This window comes from Lissotriton helveticus, chromosome 1_1 (assembly GCF_964261635.1).
Source record: "Lissotriton helveticus chromosome 1_1, aLisHel1.1, whole genome shotgun sequence".
In the NCBI taxonomy this organism is placed as follows: Eukaryota; Metazoa; Chordata; class Amphibia; order Caudata; family Salamandridae; genus Lissotriton; species Lissotriton helveticus.
In genome coordinates, this window is record NC_136057.1 from 1,368,029,195 (window position 1) to 1,368,049,509 (window position 20,315).

Genomic DNA, 20,315 nt, shown 5'->3' on the forward strand with positions numbered 1-20,315 from the left:
CTGGGTGACAAATGCAAAAACAACAGCTGAGGAACAGAATGCAGAACAATGTCATACATTCACCCCAGTACAGGTCAGTTGACTGGGGGTGAGAGTTTGATTTGCTAAAACGCTCCGTCCATCTTCCCCTTTGGTATCGCTTGGTTTGCCCTAATTTAGCAGGGTATGCCCAGACGTAGGTCCCTTGCTCACTCTACCACTGGATTCAAGATAGCCTGGCTGATGAGGATTATGAATCCGAAACCGGTCCCAGGATGCTTGTTTCCGGTCCAGGGAAGACATGGCTTGGCAGTTCGGGCCAGACTGTTCCCATGAGGCACAGGGTCAGACTGATTTGCATATGGCTATGTCTGAACTGGGAGGTGGAGTGAGCGAAAGAATGGTGATGGATTAAACCCAGATTAGTTGACTGGGGGTGAGTGTTAGATTTGCTCAAACGCTTTGTCCATCATCCCCTTTGGTATCGCTTTGTTCGTCCTAAGTTGGCAGGGTATGCCCAGATGTGGGTCCCTTGCTCACTCTACCGTTGGATTCAAGATAGCCTGGCTGATGATGATTATGAATTCAAAACAGGTCCCAGGATGCTTGTTTCCGGTCAAGGGAAGACATGGCTTCGCAGTTCGGGCTGGACTGTTTCCATGAGGCACAGGGTCAGACTGATTTGCATATGGCCATGTCTGAACTGGGGTGGTGGAGTGAGCGAAAGAATGGTGAGGGATTAAACCCAGATCAGTTGACTGGGGGTGAGTGTTTGATTTGCTCAAAGGCTCCGTCCATCATCCCCTTTGGTAGCGATGCGCTCAGCAATCTAATGTGGAAGTTGTTGAAGAAAAATAAATCAGCATTAACTCCTGAGTAGATTTCGGGAGACAGTGGTATTTATGTGAAGCATTTAATGAAAGCCACAATTGTCATTGGGGGTCTTAGGCAGTAGGCATGTCCCAAGGGCTTCTATGTTGCATAAATGATTATATTATTATACGGTTCCAACAGACTCCATATAATTTAACACAGCGAGTAAGAGGCATACCGCAGCAAAATTAGGAAATAAACATTAGTGCAAAAGGTACTGGTCAGGAGCACCATCCTAAATCATTTGTTAGCGTATATCATCAGCAGGATTGCAACGGCACACTTTTCCATATATAGTTGTTAAAATACATGTTATGAGTATGTCGTTCCAATGACCAAGTTCCCTGAAAGGGTGTCTGACCCTTTGTTCTAGGTAATGGGCTTACCGAAAAGACAGTTTTAAAAAAAAAACTGTAAGCACACTAACTTTTCCATTTGTCACAGGACCGTTGCCCTGTCTTAACTTATCGCTGCCCATTCGTGCATAATGGCAAGCCACTAGCCAGCAAAGCTACGTGTCCTAGCCAACAACATACTACGCCTCACTGCGCGTTCCGCTCTTATGCCTTACGGTAAGCTAATGTTATGGCACTGAAATTGTAATTGTAATTTTCTCCTCCACGGCGTAGAGTTATGCAAAGAACAGATACAACCAGTGTTTCAGCAACTGTGGAAGCCGTAGTGGGGTCCATTCACAACTCACTACAAAAAGAAATGCCTGTTATACACAAGCAGATGGCCATGCACAGGCTCTCAAGGAGAAGATTTTTAAATGGAGGGCAAAATTCTTTAACACTTTCCGAGCAGTCCTAGTGATACCCAACCTGCTATGCAAAATGAGGAAACAACCATGTCTAATGAGTCTAATAGGCCCAACAGGGCTTAGTTAGGAACAACTAGTTAATCAATGGCCATTTCACCTCTAGAATTATACCTCCTTTCTCCACAGTTGCTTTTACAGGATCCTTTGTTTGTCAGAGGTGAAGAATGTAATCAGGATGAACAGGTGGAGGCATTCTTCAGTTCAGATGAAGAAGAGAAAGAAGAAGAGTACCAGCAGGCTATGAATGTAGTTCAGGTGCATATTGAATACCTACCACATCCAAGGCATGATGATTCTACTCAATCAGATTTGAAATACAACGCTCAATATATACTATACTCTGTGGGAGGGAGGGGGCAACGGTTATGAAGTATCTCATCCCCATCAGCACCTGCCTCCTATTGTACATGTTCCAGAGGACTTGACCCGACTCAAGCTGCTTGCTGGACTACGAACCCTTGTGTCGACACTGGTTGCCTGCCGGACTCCCACACGCCAGGGCCGCAAAACCAGGAGTCGCCCGGCGGATTCGGCCAGGGGTGCGGGCCTGATCCATGACCCTCATGACTCAGGTGAGGAGCGATGTGGCCCCTGAGCGGGGTAGCCTAGATGAGAAACCCCCGGGAACCTGTTGGCTGCCTGCTGTCCACGAAGGGGACCCTCATAAGAGGGTGGCCGCCTTAGTGCCACATGAGGGCACGCAAGACAGCCCAATGTTGGGGGACCCCCTAGGGATCGGCGCGCCAGCGTAATTTCCAGGCAGGAGTGGCGGTGGCAAGATATAAATACCTCTCCTGCCCACCAGACATTTTTTTGGGGGGGGGGGTCGGATTTGAATCCTGCTCGCAGCTGATTTTTCGGACGGCCATGATGAGGATTTGATTCCTGTGCGCAGCTCCAAGAGAAGAACATGCAAAGGAGGGGAGAGGCTCGGCATCGATGATTGACCCATCGCTGAGACAGACACCGCCCCCGCCATGACCCGTGCCAAGCAGACAGCCCGCAAGTCGACCTGAAAGCGCCATTTTCTATCCTTTGTGATTGATGCGCCCTGCTTCTTTGTTTGACCCATTTTGAATTCCGATTTTTGGTGGGAGCTTTTCCGCTCTGCTTTATTGCTTGTTTCATTTCCCCTGCATGACTGATTTTGTATTCTGATTACAATTTATCATTGCTGCGCTCTGCTTGCTTTATTCATTTCCTCTGCTTGATTTTGTATTCTGATTACAATTTATCATTGCTGCGCTCTGCTTGCTTGATTCATTTCCTCTGCTTGATTTTGTTTTTAGATTGCACTTTATCATTGCTGCGCTCTGCTTGCTTGATTAATTTCCTCTGCTTGATAAATTTTGTTTTCAGATTACAATTTATCATTGCTGCGCTCTGCTTGCTTTATTCATTTCCTCTGCTTGATTGATTTCGTATTCTGATTACAATTTATCGTTGCTGCGCTCTGCTTGCTTGATTCATTTTCTCTGCTTGATTGATTTTGTATTCAGATTACAATTTGATTCATCATTGACACCCTCTGCTTGATTGCTTGATTTATCTGTGTAGGAGAGTAGGGTCTGCTTCCTATGGTCACCCCCACTTTTTGCTTTTGCTTTACTGGTTTTCGACTTAGATGTGGCTGTGGGCCTGCTAATCAGACCCACAGCCCAGATGCACTCTCTCTAAATTCACACCATGTACTCTCAGGTACATCCACAATTTGGAATTGGTTCACCTTGTCAGCCCCTGTAGAAGTGTACCCTAGGTACTCAGGGCATAGGTGTAACAAAGGCCTACCAGGGGCTGCAGCATGTATTATGCCACCCCTGGCTGGCCACTCAAACTGACACAACTGGCTGATCACTCAGCTGGCCCAAGGTTGTGTAATTACCCCTTGCTTAGGTATAGTATTCCTATATCTACCCTTATATATAGACACACAGTAACCTATAAGTCACTCCTACGGCAGGCCTTAACAATCCTGGAGGCAGAGTGCTTGGTTATGTGTGAGATGGTGCTCTAGCATGAGCTGAGCCTGTCTGCAGCATGCGGAACCATGTCTTTATAGCTGTTCTGTGATATCGCCTTACCATATACTCTTAAGTGCATTATAATCCTCGTGGTTGAATGCTAACTTTGGTTTGGCTTTATCTAAACATGTCGTGTAAGGTGGCATACGCTCTGGAATACTACCCCCTCGCCAATTCTGGCGACGGGGGTAGCATTCCACCCTTCTAGAGGTAGAAGACATGTTAGTTCTGACTATCCCGATTAAAGTTAACCAGAGCCCCAGCCTCACAAAATGGACGCTGCTGCCACAGACACAAGTCTGACCTCCTGCTGCTGGGCGTCCTTCCAGTCACGGAGGTTTGGACAATAGGTTTCCTGCCTGGAGAGGTGCGAGCACCACCCCAGACAGGACTTTGTGTATTGGGACAGGGAGGGCTGAATAGATTGAGACACTGCCTGAGGTACACTAGGTGCTTCATGCATACCCCAGTTCAATCCGGTTGCTGGGGCACTCCAGCCCCAGCTCTGGCGCGAAACTGGACAAAGGAAAGGGGGTGTAACCACCCCCCTTCCTGGTCCCACCCATAGGAGGGACCCAGGAACGAATCCAGCCCCTTTTAGCTGTATAAAGGTAGGAGCTGTGTCCCTAGACTTTAGATTTGATCCTGAACTGAAACTTGAATGAAACTCTGGTCCTTCGACATTCTGCTGAAGCTGAAGACTGAAGAATCTCCCTTGTGGCCAAGGAGTGACCACCCTGGGCAACCAGGCACCATCCAGCAAATCAACGGCTTGCTTTGTCGACGCTCCCGCCAGGACCCGCGCACAGAGCCTGACAAGACCCAGAATTCCAGACCTCTCTGACCCTCTCTTCACGTCTGCAGCATTGCTGAGATCCGTGGAGGCGACGAGACACGTGGGACCGGCCATCTTGAAAAGTCCACGACTTGCTAACTGTGCAGCTCCTGAGGTATCCTCGAAGCTGTGCACTGGGGATTGAGAAGCCCCGAATCCGAGCTCCACCCGCACCGAAGATCAGCCCTCCACACCCCACGAGTTCTGCGTGGGGCCCTTCTGCTTGTGTTCTGCTCGAGGCGTTGTCCGGTTGCTGGCCCGTTGGCTAGTAGCCTCTGTGACGACAATCCTTTTGAATCTTTTGGTTGCTCCAGACTGGCCCTTGCCTCCCTGCAAAAGGTGAGGCACCTCAGACCTTGCTGGTCTGCATCAGAAGCCTTCTTTGAATCCTTCGTGGGTTGCCTTTGCCAAGGCTTGTTGACTCCAATCAAGCGGTCGACCCCTCCATCTGCGAGAACCTTCGTGGGCCAGCTCCTCTCCAGCATCTGGTCGTCCTCGACGCCTCCTGGTCCGCGTGGCTGAAGAGACAAGCTTCACGACAGCACCTGATTGCTCCTTGACGTCGTCTGGTTCCTTCCTGGTTGACCCAGACTCTGTCCCCTCTGCTTTCAGGTCTTCTTCATCCTCGATCCACCCTTGGATCCACCCGGACATCTTCCTCCTGGTCGCCTGCAGCATCTTTCTTCACAGGCTCCATAGACTTCAACGGCGAAACCCGACACATCTTCACACCTATGCACCCGCTTCCTGTGGGTGAGGTAACGCGCGTACTTCGGGGCTCCCAAGGGTATTGACCATCCAAGTGTCTAGGTTTTTAGTTGTTTCCTTCTAGCTAGACCGGAAGTGTCCTAAATACTTCTTTTCCTAAACTCGAAGTTCCCATTGACTTACCATTGACTCTCGCGTGTGTGTAAAGACACTGCACGCGCCGCCTGTGGGCCTCCTACTCCTAACCTAAGGGTCAGATAGTGTAGCCCCAGCGATTCTCTAGGCCCTAGGCCTTTCCTTTTCTCGTGACGTGGGACTTATACCACTTTTTTAGTATATGGTTTGCTTCGCCCCTAGGGCCTAACCGTAAATTGTGCAACTTTACGTATTCTGACTAAGTAACTTGTGATGTACTTTTGCCTCTGATCTCATAAAGAGTTCAGAGGAGTGTGTTAGTAAATAAATACATATATATTTCATATATATCCTGTGTGGTGTCCTATCATTTGGTATTCAAGGGGTTACATATGGTTAAACAGCTGGCTCTACACGCCCTCAAGAGTCTTTTAGCCTAAGACTGTTCTGTCCATGCTACCACTAGGATAGCTGGTCTATAAGGTTGACTTGCAACCATCACCATAAGGGTTGTTTGGACTGGTGCAAGGTATTCACTAGAATAGTGAACATCATATACCAGGCCAACTTCTCACAATTGCTACTATCACAATGGTAGCACTTTAATGTATTACTCTCTGATTAATTATTTGGGACTGGGTTATTCAAGGTTTTTATTTTACATATTTCTAACTCAGATTTCTCCTCCGTTATTTCAGATACTTGTTCTGTGGTGGTAGGGGGTCTGTTCTTTCAAGCAAATGGCTGTATGTTCTATGGATTTTGCATTCTCAAGAGCTACAAGTAAATCAGGTTGTTTTTGGAATCATTTTTCTTGTATTCTTATGAGAGAGTCGTTCAAATCACCAAAATCACATACCTTGCTCAAACTCCTAAGAGGAGTAAGATAGTTTGTTACACAGTCTTGTTTACCCTGGTTACTCCAGTATTGGAACTTTCATAGATTCACATGCCTGAATCATTCCCCGTCGTCGAGACGGGAGTCTCCGGTATATAAAAAAGCAGTGCTTAGTAGTATAGCAAACTGAAAAGAGGCCTAGGCCCATTTCCCTTTTGCAACCCATAGCCTTTGTTATGTAAAAAAGGCCCAAACTTTTCTCTGAACCAATAAGAGCTCCTCACCCTCTAGAACACTCCTGAGAGAACCTTCTGCCCCTCAGATTTTTCTACCGCACGTTGTGCTAGGGAGTCTCCTTTGAGCTCTGCTCAAACTCTGTGTTTTTTAACTTCTTTAAGGAACTATGTTCTTAGGAATTCTTCTGGATTCTGTTCTACTATGGATTATCTTCAAATACACTCTTTAAGGAATGTCTGGAAAGGAGAAGAAAGGATCATTTAGAGCCTGTACAACTTGTTCCAAGAGGTGGCACTACACTGATGAACCTCACACTGACTAGATTTACTGTCTATACCCGCAGGCCACAGACCGCAAGGTATGTCGCATTTTCTCAAGTAAGTTCTGAGAGGTCGTGGAGGCCGTCTTTTAATAGGGTGTCAAACGCTAAGGCCAGAAAGGAGGTTTCCCCCAGTGATAGTGATGAGGCGGCGTCCTCAACATCTAGGAGATCTCATAAGAGATAAAAATCTCCTCAAACTCATTCCTCAGGAGAACGTCCTGAGAAGGCCCTCATAAAGACCACTCATGGGTCTTCTGGGCGCAGTCCTTCAAAATCTCCTCACTCTGTGGAAAAGGAGAAGAAAGGACATGCTTTTGGGGAAAGATCATGTTAAAAAGACGACTTCTGAGCCGTCAAAAGCACTTCCTCTGGTCAAAGAACCCTTCAGGACGCAGTCTTTTATACCTCTGAGGTAAAGACTAAGGCAGCCTATCCGTCGACGACGGCATCGTCTACGACAGCATCGTCTACGACGGTGGTCGTCTACGATGGTCGTTGACGACGGTGGTCGTCTACGATGGCTGTCTAAGATGGCCGTCGACGACGGTGGTCGTCTACGATGGTGGTCGTCTACGATGGTGGTCGTCTACGATGGTGGTCGTCTACGATGGCGGTCGTTCTACGATGGCCGTCGACGACGGTGGTCGTCTACGATGGTGGTCGTCTACGATGGTGGTCATCTACGATGGTGGTCGTCTACGATGGTGGTCGTCTACGATGGTGGTCGTCTACGATGGTGGTCGTCTACGATGGTCGTCGGCGACGGTGAAAGAACCTTTTGGATACGCTGGTAGTCCCTCACAATTACATGTGAAGTATGAGGAGAAAGACTATGAGAAGTGATATGGGGAGTACCAATATCCTCGGCAACAGCACTATCGCCATGAGTGCCAGGAAGGAATGGTTGGAATGCCATGCTTCATGATGATAGATCTGCAGTTTATGTTGGCAGACTATGGAAAGAGGTTTCCGCCGGCACCAGCTGCTCAGGAAATCCCATACATACAACTCCAGTTAGAAACAGGGAGCCACAACAAGAAGTTAGGCTGGCAACTCCTCGAATAATACACCACCAGAATCCGGTCACCGCAGATGATGATGACCAGGAAGAGGGAGAAATAACAGATCCCAACAAAAAATGGGATGATTACTTGAATCCATCTCCGGCATCTCCCTCACCAGGACTGGTGGATTTTCTGCAGATTCCATAATATAATGGAAACAGCTGCGAGAAATTCTAGCTTCCTATGTCGACAATACGAACGGATTACTTCTTATACGATTTCATGTAGCCATTCAAAACCATCCAAAATCTCATTTCGTGTTTTAGCAAGTGGCGCAACAGGAATCTAAGAATCCCTCTACGCCTATATCAACACCTCCTAACAGGGAGGGGAGATGCTTGGACAACGCAAGACAGAGATTCTCATCCATGTCTGTTCTCTTAGGCAAAGCAGATAATGCCTTTGCTATTCTGGGCAGTTAATACAGACATATATGGTGCAACATGGCGCCTAACATAGACCTCTTCCCAGAGAACATTAGACATGAGGCGAGCGAATGTGCTAACGAGTCAGAGGTGGTTATGGTCGACTGCCTTAAGACCAGAAGTCCAAAATTAAGATCCTGAATCTCCCCTTCGATGGTTAAGATTTATTGGGAAACAAGTGGATGAGGCATTTCAAGGTATCAAAGGAGATACAGATACTAAAAATACCCTGGGTACACTATGATATAGTTAGGTGCCTTTCCGAGGCGACTGGGAAAGAGACCAGTCATCCTGCAAAGGGAGTTATCAACAAGGGAAGATAACCCCTTTTATTCCTCATCATCACAACCATATTGTCAACAATAGGAGGTACAACAAACTATACAAAGTCTGCTCCTAGAGGACGAGAAGGTCGTCAAGGGAAGAAACATTGGTAAAAGATAATGACAACCTCAGGGATCTGGCTGCATGTTGCCTTTCCTCTCCACGAGTTCCATTGGTGGGAGAGTTGCTTCCCATCTATATTATTGACAGAAAATAACAGACAGATGGGCCTTCAATATACTAAAATTCACACACTCTTCAGTTTTCTTCGATTCCCTCCCTCCAACACTGCAGACAAGTCAAGAGACTAAAAACATCTATCTCAGATTCGTTTGGAGATTCGGACAATGCTCCGAAAGGGAGCAATAGAACCGGTGCCGATCTTCCTAAAACAAAAGGGTTTTTTACTCCTGCTTTTCTTCCCAGTTCGGAAGAATGCCCTGCAATAGCGCCCTATTCTAGGCTTGAGGGTTCTGAATACTTACCGTTGGAAGCAATTATTTCCAAATGCTGTCCCTAGACATTCGGCTACTCTTAAACCCAGGGGATCATATTACCACTCTAGACTTACAGGATGATTATTTTCACATCCCCTTCATCCTTCCTTTAGACTGTATCTTCGATTGGCAGTAGCCGGAGGACCATTAATCTTTATATAGTGTCCGACTCCAGCGACATTTCTGGGGGCAATATTGGACACGGAATGCAACAAAGCGTTTCCCTCCGAGGAAAGACAACTGAGGATTGTGTCCTTCTTCCAAGAGTTGGTAAAAAGAAAGTCTCTTTCAGTCCGCAGGTACAAATCCTTGCTGGGTACGATGTCCTCTCGCATTCCCCTGGTACCTTGCTACAGGCTAAGGATGAGACCATGGCAGAAACAGATCGATCTCCAATGGCATCAGGCGGAGTGATCCTTCGACGATACATTAAGGGTGACACCAGTGATGATACAGGCAGCAAAGTGGTGGACACAAAAAGCCAATGTGTCTCAAGGAATGACGTTTCTGGCAAGAGCGGCTCCACTAAGGGTAACGGCGGATGCGTCGTTAGAAGGATGGGGAGCTTTCCTTCAGGACTTTCAAGTCAGCGGTCGTTGGAAGGCACAGGAGCAGCAGTTACACATAAATCTGCTGGAGCGCAGAGCGATCCGCTTGGCATTACTGATTTTTCTGCCAAGGATAAGAGGTTCGCAGTTGTTGGTAAAAACAGACAACACTACGGCGATGCATTATGTGAACAAGCAAGGGGGAACGAGATCTCTCTCCCTGTCTCAGGAAGCCCAGGGGATATGGGAAGGGGCTCTTCAGCAAGGAATATCATTGGCAGAAGAACACCTCCCGGGGGATCAAACCGTCAAGGTGGATACTCTCAGCAGGCTAACATTGTCCTGCCACGAATGGGAGCTAGACCAGGGGATCCTGGACAGTGTCTTTTGAAGATGGGGAACACCGATAGTGGACCTCTTTGCTACAAGGGAAAACAGAAAATGCCAGTACTTCGCAAGCTGGCTTCCCCAGAAGGGATCTTGAGGGAATGCGTTTTCCATGGCAGGTCCGGCATCTTTGCCTATGGTTTTCCTCCAATTCCTCTTCCCCCCGCGTACTGGTGAAGATCAAGAAAGAGCCGTGCAGGCTGATCCTAGTAGCCCCGTGGTGGCCCAGACAACACTGGTTCACGGAACTGCTGCTGCTGCTGTCGGAGGACCGTCCAATTCGGTTGAGCCTTATTCCATCGCTTCTGACAATGTCCAAGGGGCAGGTGCTCCATCCGGACCCGAAATCCTTGCGATTAGCAGCCTTTCTCCTTAACACTGTGAGTTTAGCCATCTGAACATCTCACACGAATGTAGGGAGATCCTGTCCAAGGTCAGAGCGGAGAGTACCAACAAAACCTACCGGATGACATGGAAAAGGTTTTGTCTGTGGTGTAAGAGACATGTTGGTCACCCTCTTACTGCTGCAGCTCATCAAAGTTATACCTTACATTCTGCCGTTAGCAAAGTTACGATTAGCACACGCCTCCATCAAGGGGCATTTGGCTGCGTTATCCCGCTACAGGAGGTCCTCGTCAGGCCCATCTTTATGGTCCTCAAGGATTATCAAACAATTTATGAAGGGGATATTCAGAGTCTTTCCTCCAGTAAAGCCTCCACCACCATTATGGAATCTGAATGTTGTACTTTCTCAATTGATGAAACCACCATTTGAACCGATACATAGGGCAGATCTGAAGTTCTTGTCCTGGAAAGTGGCTCTTCTCATTGCATTGACTTCAGCGAGAAGAGTAGGTGAAATACAGGCGCTTACGATTCAGGTGCCTGTCTTACAGCTTCAGGAGGATAGAATGATCTCAGGACAAACCCGAAGTTCATTTCGAAGGTTCCAACTGATTTTCATTTGAACGAACCATTGGTGTTGAAACGTTTCTTTCCTCATCCATAGACAGCGGCAGAACGAGTATTGCACTCGCTGGACGTTTAGAGATGTATGAAATTTTACTTGAAAGAAACTAAGGCGTTTCGCAAGTCTTCTCAGTTATTCGTCGCTTTCAGCGCACCCAGGAAAGGTTTCCCACGGTCAAATAGGGGAATTGCCAAATGGATTTACAGTGAGATTGTCTACTGTCATCAAGCTGCTGGAAAGCCCTTGAATGCACGAGTCCGTGCCCATTCCACGACGGCGGTGGCCACATCCACTGCACTGTTTGGAGAAGTGCCAATCCAGGATATCTGCAGAGCAGCAACCTGGGCATCTTCGCACACCTTCACCAGGAACTACTGCTTGGAGGCAGCCGCAGAATCGGATGCGGCGGTGGGAGAGGCGGTACTGCGGAATATCATCCAGTAACGGTGAGCCTTTCTTGCATCCCTCCATCCATAATTTCTTTTGTTTACAAAGTCACATTTTATATAAGTATGTATATATATGTATATGAGATTATGCTTCATTTTCTAATGGTATTGCATGATTATGTAATGTATCAGGAAAATGTGCTTTGTTTTTTCACTGCTCGCTATTCTGATTCAGGCATGTGAATCTATGAAAGTTCCAATACTGGAGTAAGAAAACAAGTTACTTACCTGTAACTTTAGTTCTCCAGTATTGGAATCTTTCATAGATTCACATGCACCCACCCTCCTTCCCTGAGAGGCTCACCTCGGATTTAGCACAAGAAGTGTGTTATATGCACAAGTGCGCGCACAATCTGAGGGGCAGAAGGTTCTCTCAGGAGTGTTCTAGAGGGTGAGGAGCTCTGATTGGTTCAGAGAAAGGTTTGGGCCTTTTTTACATAACAAAGGCTATGGGTTGCCAAAAGGGAAATGGGCCTAGGCCTCTTTTCAGTTTGCTATACTACTAAGCACTGCTTTTTTATATACCGGAGACTCCCGTCTCGACGACGGGGAATGATTCAGGCATGTGAATCTATGAAAGATTCCAATACTGGAGAACTAAAGTTACAGGTAAGTAACTTTTTTTCTTTCTGCTCAAGAATTTATGACGTTCTAGTACAATTTTTATCTTGTCCCCAAATTGATTCTAATTGAAGTAATTTTATGTTTATCTTTGTCTTGTGCTATCTCAGGTTCAGGTAAAGTCTCAAAATTGTTCCTGCCTTGAGTGCCTAAGTTATGGAGTAATATATGTTGCTTCCTTATAGAGCTGAACTTTTCTTCCCTATAGCTATTAAGTGTGACTCCAAAATCTTTACCGATTTCTTCAATGGTATATTGGGTTCTCCTATTTCATTTACAAATGGTATAGGTTGTGTCATGCTTGCAGCATCCATTATACAATTTGTATGCATGTGTTTGTTCTACTAGAAGTTATGGGAATTACCCATTCTGACTTATAGTGGAATGCACCGATTGTATAGAATGCAAATAAGGCATCTTAGAAAAGTTACTCTATATGCCTAAAAAGACAAGGGTATAAAGTAGATGTATTTATGTACTTTAAGCATATTTAAAGACATGAAACGTATAATAGGCAACAGGCCGCTTAGATTCCTTAAAAATCCTAAGTATATAAAAGCACTGATTCTAAATATCATGCAACTTTTGCAATACTATGTTTGATCTAAAATGTACTAAATTATACTAAACATACAATAGGTGGAATGAACCACAGATTTAATATAACATCTTTTACCGGAAGGGGGCTAAATAATGAGATTAAATTGGGGCTACCATATTGAGGACTAAAAAGAAAAGCCCCCTATGTGCCTGAAGTGTGCGTCTCACTGTTGAATAATCGGAAGGTCTATTTTAATTATGACGGGACACGCTCATAATTAATTCTGCGGAGTGTATGCACTGTAGTCCTGACAGAGTGAAATAATTTGCCAAGAAACTAGGAAGGTGTGTGTGTCACCTTTGTTGAAGGCTTTGTTGAAGGGCAAAGTTCATGCCATGAGCAGACACACAAAGTTAATAAAATTCGTGAGGTGTGCATGTCACCTCTGTAGAAGGGCAGAATGTGCTTTGACATGCAGAATGATAGAAATTATCAGCCGTCAACAATAACATTTCTGAACTGTGCGTTTCACGCCCAGCTCGTAAATCAATGCTTGAAGTAGGTGTGCATGTTACCGATAGCCAAGGCATGTTACTCGTAGCCGACACGCTCAGCTGTCACAGTTCGCCCCTCCGAGAACACGCCCAGGGGACGGGCCGCCGTCGGAAGTAATGTCTCTGAAGAGATGGAGGAGCCTCAGGAGACGAGAGGTGGCTGCAACATGCTCCATGGAAAATAAGGAGGCCGCCCAGGGAAAGCTCTCTGGGGCTGATACTTGTTGTGAAGAATGAAGAAGGCCGCCTTAGGAAAGCGCACCAGAGCCGTAGCAAGCTTCAATGACAGGAAGGAGGACACCCAGGGAAATTTCTACTTGCTGTGTAAAATGAAGGAGGCCACCATAGGAAAGTGCTCCGGGCCGCGGCTTGCTCAGATGAAAGGAAGGAAGCCAGTCAGTTGATGTGCATCAGCTCTGCTAGGGCAAGAGTTGGAATACGGAGGGGAAACACAGAAGGGCGCAAGGTGAGAGTGTGAAAGGAGTGCTCCGAGAGCTTATACTATCAGAGTTCTACACTATAAGCCTTATAGTGTATAACTCTGATATTAATCCATTGAGCTTTGCAAGCGTTGGTTCAGAACCCATCCTCATCACCATTGTTGTAAAGATGGCAGGGATCTGGGTTCAGAAGATCCAGCCTTTATTATACATCTCCTCTCTGCACCATTAATACAACTCTGTCCCTCGCTTGAAAAAATAGAATCCTAATCACTCAACATTCTGAGGCAAGCAGCATTACCAATTGTGGAAATGTTCCATCAAGATCAATATGAAGGGCAGAACATATAAGGAATATTCTATGTTATAAATAATGGAGGATAATAAATCCAGGTTAAATTAACAACATTATACCAATTATTTAACAATGAAATCCATTTTGTTGACATTACTATTACTGGGGAATGAAGATCACTTCCCATATTTAGAGCAATTATCGGATCACATCGTGAGGACAAAGATTCTTACATTACCTTTAGGAATCAATCCTTTGTGTTCTGTCCAACAATTAGCAATAACTATAAAAAATACTGATGGGAAGTGTATCTGTGTTTTTAATGATAAGTGTATGTATTCTCGTATATTGATGGATTGTCCAGTGTTTTTTTTAAGAGTAAGGCAAATGAGCCTAAAACCTTTGTTTTAAAAGTGTCAAGCTGTTTTCTCAGCAAACAGCTGTCAATCTTATAGCTAATATGTATTTTAGTCATGTAGTCAGCCTCATCAGATAATTAATGTTTGTAAAAAACAAAGGGCCCGATGTAGGTCACCAAATACCGGTCGGTAACGGCCGAATTCGGCAGTTACCAACCGGTATTTGGATGTAGGAGGCAATATTTTGCACAATCTGTAAATTTACCGAATCGGTAAATTTACCGATTCTGTAAAATACCGAATCGGTAAAATTACCGATTCGGTAAATTCCAGATGTAGGTAGCACTGTTTACAGTGCTACAGGCCTTCAGAATTCGGTATTTTACCACCCAATCCTATTGGGTGATAAAATACCGAATACAGGTGTACCACCTGTGCCATGTGACACACAGACAGGCCCTTAGGGCATGTCTGTGTGCCACATGGCACACATGCCTGTACTTGAGGTGCTAGAGGGTGTCAAGGTGACACCCCCTGCACCCTTGCAGGATTCGGTATTTACCGATTCGGTAAATACCGAATCGGTATTTCCCATTGATTCCTATGGGCTTCAAGGCCCATAGGAATCAATAGGAAATACCGATTCGGTATTTATCGAATCGGTAAATACCGAATCATACAGATTCCGTAATTCTAAAATAAGAATTACCTACATCTGCCCCCTTCCTATTTACCTACTCTTAAATACCGAATCGGTATGATTCGGTATTTAAGAGTAGGTAAATAGGAATTACCTACATCGGGCCCTTTAACTGTTTTATTTTCATAGCTATGCGACGTATTAATTTTACTGACTAAATTGTCTAAATAAACAATATTTTTTTATCTAAAAATAATTTTCATAACACTTCAAATATTTGTGCTATTTTCACTTTAGATAAGTAATATTTCCTTTTTCAACCTAGCCCGGATATGCCTGAAAATGAAGCAACATTCGCCATCACTGCTGGAGGAATCAGTGACGCTAAAGAATGAGACGGAGGGGCAGCCAGTAGCAAAGGCTGGCTCAACAGAATTCTTCAGTGTGTGTTGGAGTACTGGAGGCTGGCGCACCAAAGTGTTCTGTGGTTATTGTACAACTTGTTGGTATATTAAATATTCATCATACCGGTGTTTTAATTAGCACACTTCGATTCTCTCTGCTGTCTATGTTGGTCTTTTTAAGGTCGAAGCCTGCCAGAGAGCACAGCTCCCTGGTTACAAACGACTTATTGGCGACATGTCTACAGCTGACCTGGAAAGCACCTCCGTCCATTGCTTTCCAGTGGCTTTTTGTTTTGCCACACTTATTTTCTTGCTTTTTATTCAATGAATGTATTAGTTTTAGCGGGTCCATCTAGTCTTTGTCCCCCCCTCTGATTGGCTCATTTTACCCCCTCCATAAGTATCTGCTTTTTGGGGACTTTATTGTCTTTTTCCAAAACCACTTCATGAAAGTACATGACTTCCCCTGTTCTCTGTGTCTTTCCAAACCTCCCAGCACATTTCTTCTCATAAACATTCCATGAGAGTGCATGCATTTTTGCCATTCAGCTTGTTAGCCCGCTTCTCTCTGAACACTTATTTTCTTAACATTATAAATATGTAATTATCACAACTTTGACCTTAAAATGACTCTTACGTACACTTTCACATAGCTTTGCCATTCGAGCCGCTCTCCCATGCCCTTTTCCCCCCATAAATATCTGTATTGAGTTTTCCAAATACAAACCAACAAGATAGCTGATGATCTAACAGATCGACAAGCGTAAACACCCACATGCTTGAAGGTGAACAAGTGGACCCATGAGAATCCCAAGAAATAGTGCAGAGGGGCAGCGTCTGTTCCCACCCAGCTGATGGGTATGGGCACTCATAAAAATATCAGTATTGTAACAGTGCAAATCAACTCCCCCAGGGTCGACCAGGCGGGGAAACAAGGCAAAGGGATCACCAAGCATGACCACCAAATATTGATAAATGTACCCCTGTCCCTATTACATCTCTAATAGGTCACAGGTGAGGAAGGAAACGTGGGTGATCGGTCGGGAGTTAAGTACCATTGAAACATTACTTTTACAGCTGACTCCCTGAGAGCTATGCTCCTGCCATAGGATACCCCACTGCTTATCCGAAATTGGCTGTCCCAGATAGTCCTTCCACGATGTCTGATAGGGGTGCATAAAGCGAGGTTTGGAGTCCTGGATAGTGGCGTACGTCTTCGAAATCAGCCCCCTCATGACCTCAAATGACCTGACTAAGGTTTCAAACAGGGTTGCCAATAGGAGGTTTTCAGAGTAGAGTGCCCAATGGTGAAGTTGAAGGTATTGGAGTTGAGCAGTTTCCGGGACCCTGAAGACCTTCTTGCATTGCTCGAATGTTTTAAAAGAGAATCCCTGAAAGAGGTCCTTCATGGTCTGACAATCCGCCTGTGTCCAGGTGGGCAGAGTCTGAAATAGGTAGAGCACCCAGGGTAGCACATTCATTTTGATCACATTTATACGCACAGACAGGATATTTACAAGGGCTTCAATTATATTGGGCCAACACTGATTATATGCTGCAAGGCCAGCCAGTTCGTACGTGTCTAACCCTCAAGATGCGATGTAATATTGATGCCCAGATAGCGGATATAGGAAAGAACGCTGGACCCAGCTAAAGGGAGCCACAGATTGCAAGGATAGTGTAGAGTTTGGCGTCTGTGTTCAACAGCGTGATGAGGGAACCCCTGGTCATGGCTTTGAAAGCATCAAGTAGGGTTTGTGGGGAGCAATCAGGATGAGCATTATTTTGAAACTATTTTAACCACTGTATCCCTATGTACCATGTCTTGCAGGATATGGGGTTGTAGCTGCCACTACGTGGCATTGCCTAGTTGGCCTCGGTCTCCAGTCCATTGTATCTCCACATGAGCGTGGTCTGAGTTACAGACAATGAAGATATCCACTGATCGTATTCGTCAGGGGATGGCCTGGGTAACTAGGATAAAGTCGATTTGTGAGTAAGAGGTGTGCACATTTGAGCAAAAAGAGTTAATTTGTCTGTCGGAATACGTGTGTCACCAAGTATCTACTAGACAAAGCTCAGGGATTTCCTTTTTAATGAGGGCTGACATCACCCCCTTTCCCTGGTACAAGGTACGATTTATGCCCAGAGAAGGGTCTAAAACCAGTTTAAAGACACCCCCCCACCCAATGATGCCTCCTAACGGATCTTTAAATTGGTTCTGTCGAAGGGAATGTAAGAAGGCATCTTGAGTGGTGTTAGGTGCATATATGTTTAGGAGTGTCAAAGAAGAACCAACCCTCTGGATAGTAAGTTTAAGATAGCACCGCTCCTTAGCTCTAAGGGCCAGATGTAGGTAGCCAAATACCGGTCGATAACGGCCGAATTCGGCCGTTACCGACCGGTATTTGGCTTTTGAGATGTAGGTGGGTCTGAATTTACAGAATCGGTATATTTACCGATTCGGTAAATTTTCCACTTCGGTATTTTACCGAATCGGTAAATATACCGATTCTGTAAATCCATATGTAGGTGGGACTCTCCACAGGCCCAAAGGCCCTACAAATTCGGTATTTTAACACCTAATCCAATTGGGTGTTATAATACCGAATTCAGGTGTGCATGCACATGTGTGCATGCACACCTAGCCATGTGACAGACAGACATGCCCTTAGGGCATGTCTGTGTGCCACATGGCGCACATGCCTATTTTTGGGGTGTCAAAGTGACACCCCCTGCACCCTTGCTAAAAATCGGTATTTACCGATTCTGTAATTACAGAATCGGTATTGCCCATTGATTCCTATGGGCTTCACAGCCCATAGGAATCAATAGGAAATACCGATTCGGTATTTCCAGATTCGGTAATTACCGAATCTTACCGATTCGGTATTTCCACATCTGGAAATACCTACATCTCCCCCCTTCATATTTACCACTTCTTAAATACCGAATCGGTAAAATTCGGTATTTAAGAGGTGGTAAATATGAATTACCTACATCTGGCCCCAAGAGTTGTATTGTTTGGCACAATGTGGGGTTTGCAGAGAATGGCTACTCCTGCTGTCTTTCCCTATATGTAGGCCTAGAACTGAAGGGGGTAGTTGGAGTAACACATTCAAGATTGCATGTCTTGCAAGACATTTATGTAATGGTCGTGTTGGGATAGATATCTTCATATTTGTTTGTCCTTATTAGGGGAGATGTGTTTCCGCACATTAAGAGACAGAAGTTTAGTTGGTCTTATGTCCCCTGTGATCTGGCTGGGGACGAAAAGTCTTTAGATACTTGCTTGATGTTCAAGAGGTTACCGCCCAGTCACCCCTACTCTTCCTTCCAGGTGTAACAAATCACAACAAACAACAATAAACTTGAAAATGGCGGCCAACATTGTGAACTAGATTTCTCCTACACAGTCGTGAGGAAAGTGGCAATCGCCAAATTGTGACCCTCATAAATCGACGACACAAAATGGATGGGGAGGTCATCCAGTAAGGAATCGTAGCCTACTCCGGAGGCCAGGAACCGGACTGGACAGTGTGTCCAAGAATTAGTTCTTCTTCCGTGTCCCCACCCACAACTCGACTTGACAAGTGGTCCCACTCAAAAATGGATGGGGGGTCATCTCCCCAACAGTCGTTCACGATGCCGGTGGCGAGAGTCCAGGTTGTGAAGGCTGTGAATTTTGACCAGAGTTTGCGTGCATTTTCTGAAGATGGGTGATATTGCCTGCTTTAGCTCTTTCAGTAGATTTCTGTGTATCACCCCTGGGCCTAAAGACATGGCCCACTTTGTACCAGTCACAGCGACGACCAGGCCATGGGAGCTGTGTAATCGAGTTGCTGTTCAAGAGGGATTCGTACAGTGGCAAGCCCAATAGTGCTGTGGCTTCTGCAAGCTGAAAATTGATTTGGTTTTCCCTTTCCGGGTGAATATGAGGCTGAGGCAGTGCCCCCACTGATATTTTACTTTCTGTTCTTGGATGTTAACTGTGACTTGTCAAAAGTCTCTGCGTTTTCTTAGCATAGCAGGGGATAGGTCCTGGAAGAGCTAAATGATTAAGACTGTTAAGACAAAGTCCGCCTTTCCACATGCAACATGTATTAGTGCTTCTTTGTCTTAGAAGAAGTGAACACAGGTCAGGATGTAGGGCGCGCTTTTGGCACGTGTTAAGCCGTATGTGGTTCTTTGGGCGTGATTGAGTCAAATCAGCGGTGCGTCAGTCTGGCCTCTGACCGCCTAGAGGAGGTTGCACATAAAGAACATGATGTCATCACCCTCTGCGCCTTCGAGGGATGCCCCGAATACAGATGTTGTTCCTCCTGGTCCTATTTTCCAGGTCCTCTTGCTTCATCTACAAGTACGCGTAGTGATCATCCAGTGTGCGTATGCGTTGCTATAGCATTTCCTGTTCCTCTGCCCTGGAGTCCAAAGAGCTTTTGACATTGTCCACTCTGTCACCCGGTTCTCCGACCTCCCTGTAGACCTCATTTTTTTTTTTTTTTTAAGACCAACGGTCCCAAACTTTATTTAGTTTCACAGATAAGATAAACAGCAGTCACACAGTGTCATAACAATAAACCACTACTACGAGCGGTACTCGGCTATCAGTACATAATGACCTGCCAATTGAATGCGAGTGAAAATAAACAGTAGCTAGTGGTAATGCATTAGTTCACAAGTAGCGGTGCTAGTAAATGTCTCGTGCCGCAGCGCTTGTGGCTCATGGCACTGCGCTAGGACCAGGGTGCTGAAAGAAATCCAACAGTCATTGCATTAAGTTATGTTCCCTGTTCAGTACAGTAGCGAGCTAGAGCAGGATCGTATCCCCCGCCGTTACATGGATCGCTGGGCTTCCGCTGCCTGTACATGAAAACACCCAGGTGCCATTGTATGATACGGAAACAGGGAGGGGGGGTTGAGCATCAGCGCGTGTACAAAATCAACAGTCTCTGCGTCAACCAAAAGGTATAACTGGGAATTAAAAGAGGAGGGGGAGGGAGAAACATTTCAACAACTGCTGGAC

General features: G+C 45.6%; 1 protein-coding gene across 6 annotated transcripts in view; it reads left to right on the top strand.

The window, feature by feature from the left end:
* Positions 1 to 15,430, top strand: part of DMC1 (DNA meiotic recombinase 1) — a 1,265,506-nt gene extending 1,250,076 nt beyond the window's left edge. For all 6 annotated transcript variants that reach the window (XM_078683618.1, XM_078683629.1, XM_078683640.1 and 3 more), the window contains one exon: positions 15,211 to 15,430. In XM_078683618.1, coding sequence (XP_078539744.1) covers positions 15,211 to 15,280 — 70 coding nt within the window. In that variant the 3' untranslated portion in view covers positions 15,281 to 15,430. The remainder of the gene's footprint in view (positions 1 to 15,210) is intronic.
* The last annotated feature ends 4,885 nt before the right edge of the window (positions 15,431 to 20,315 follow it).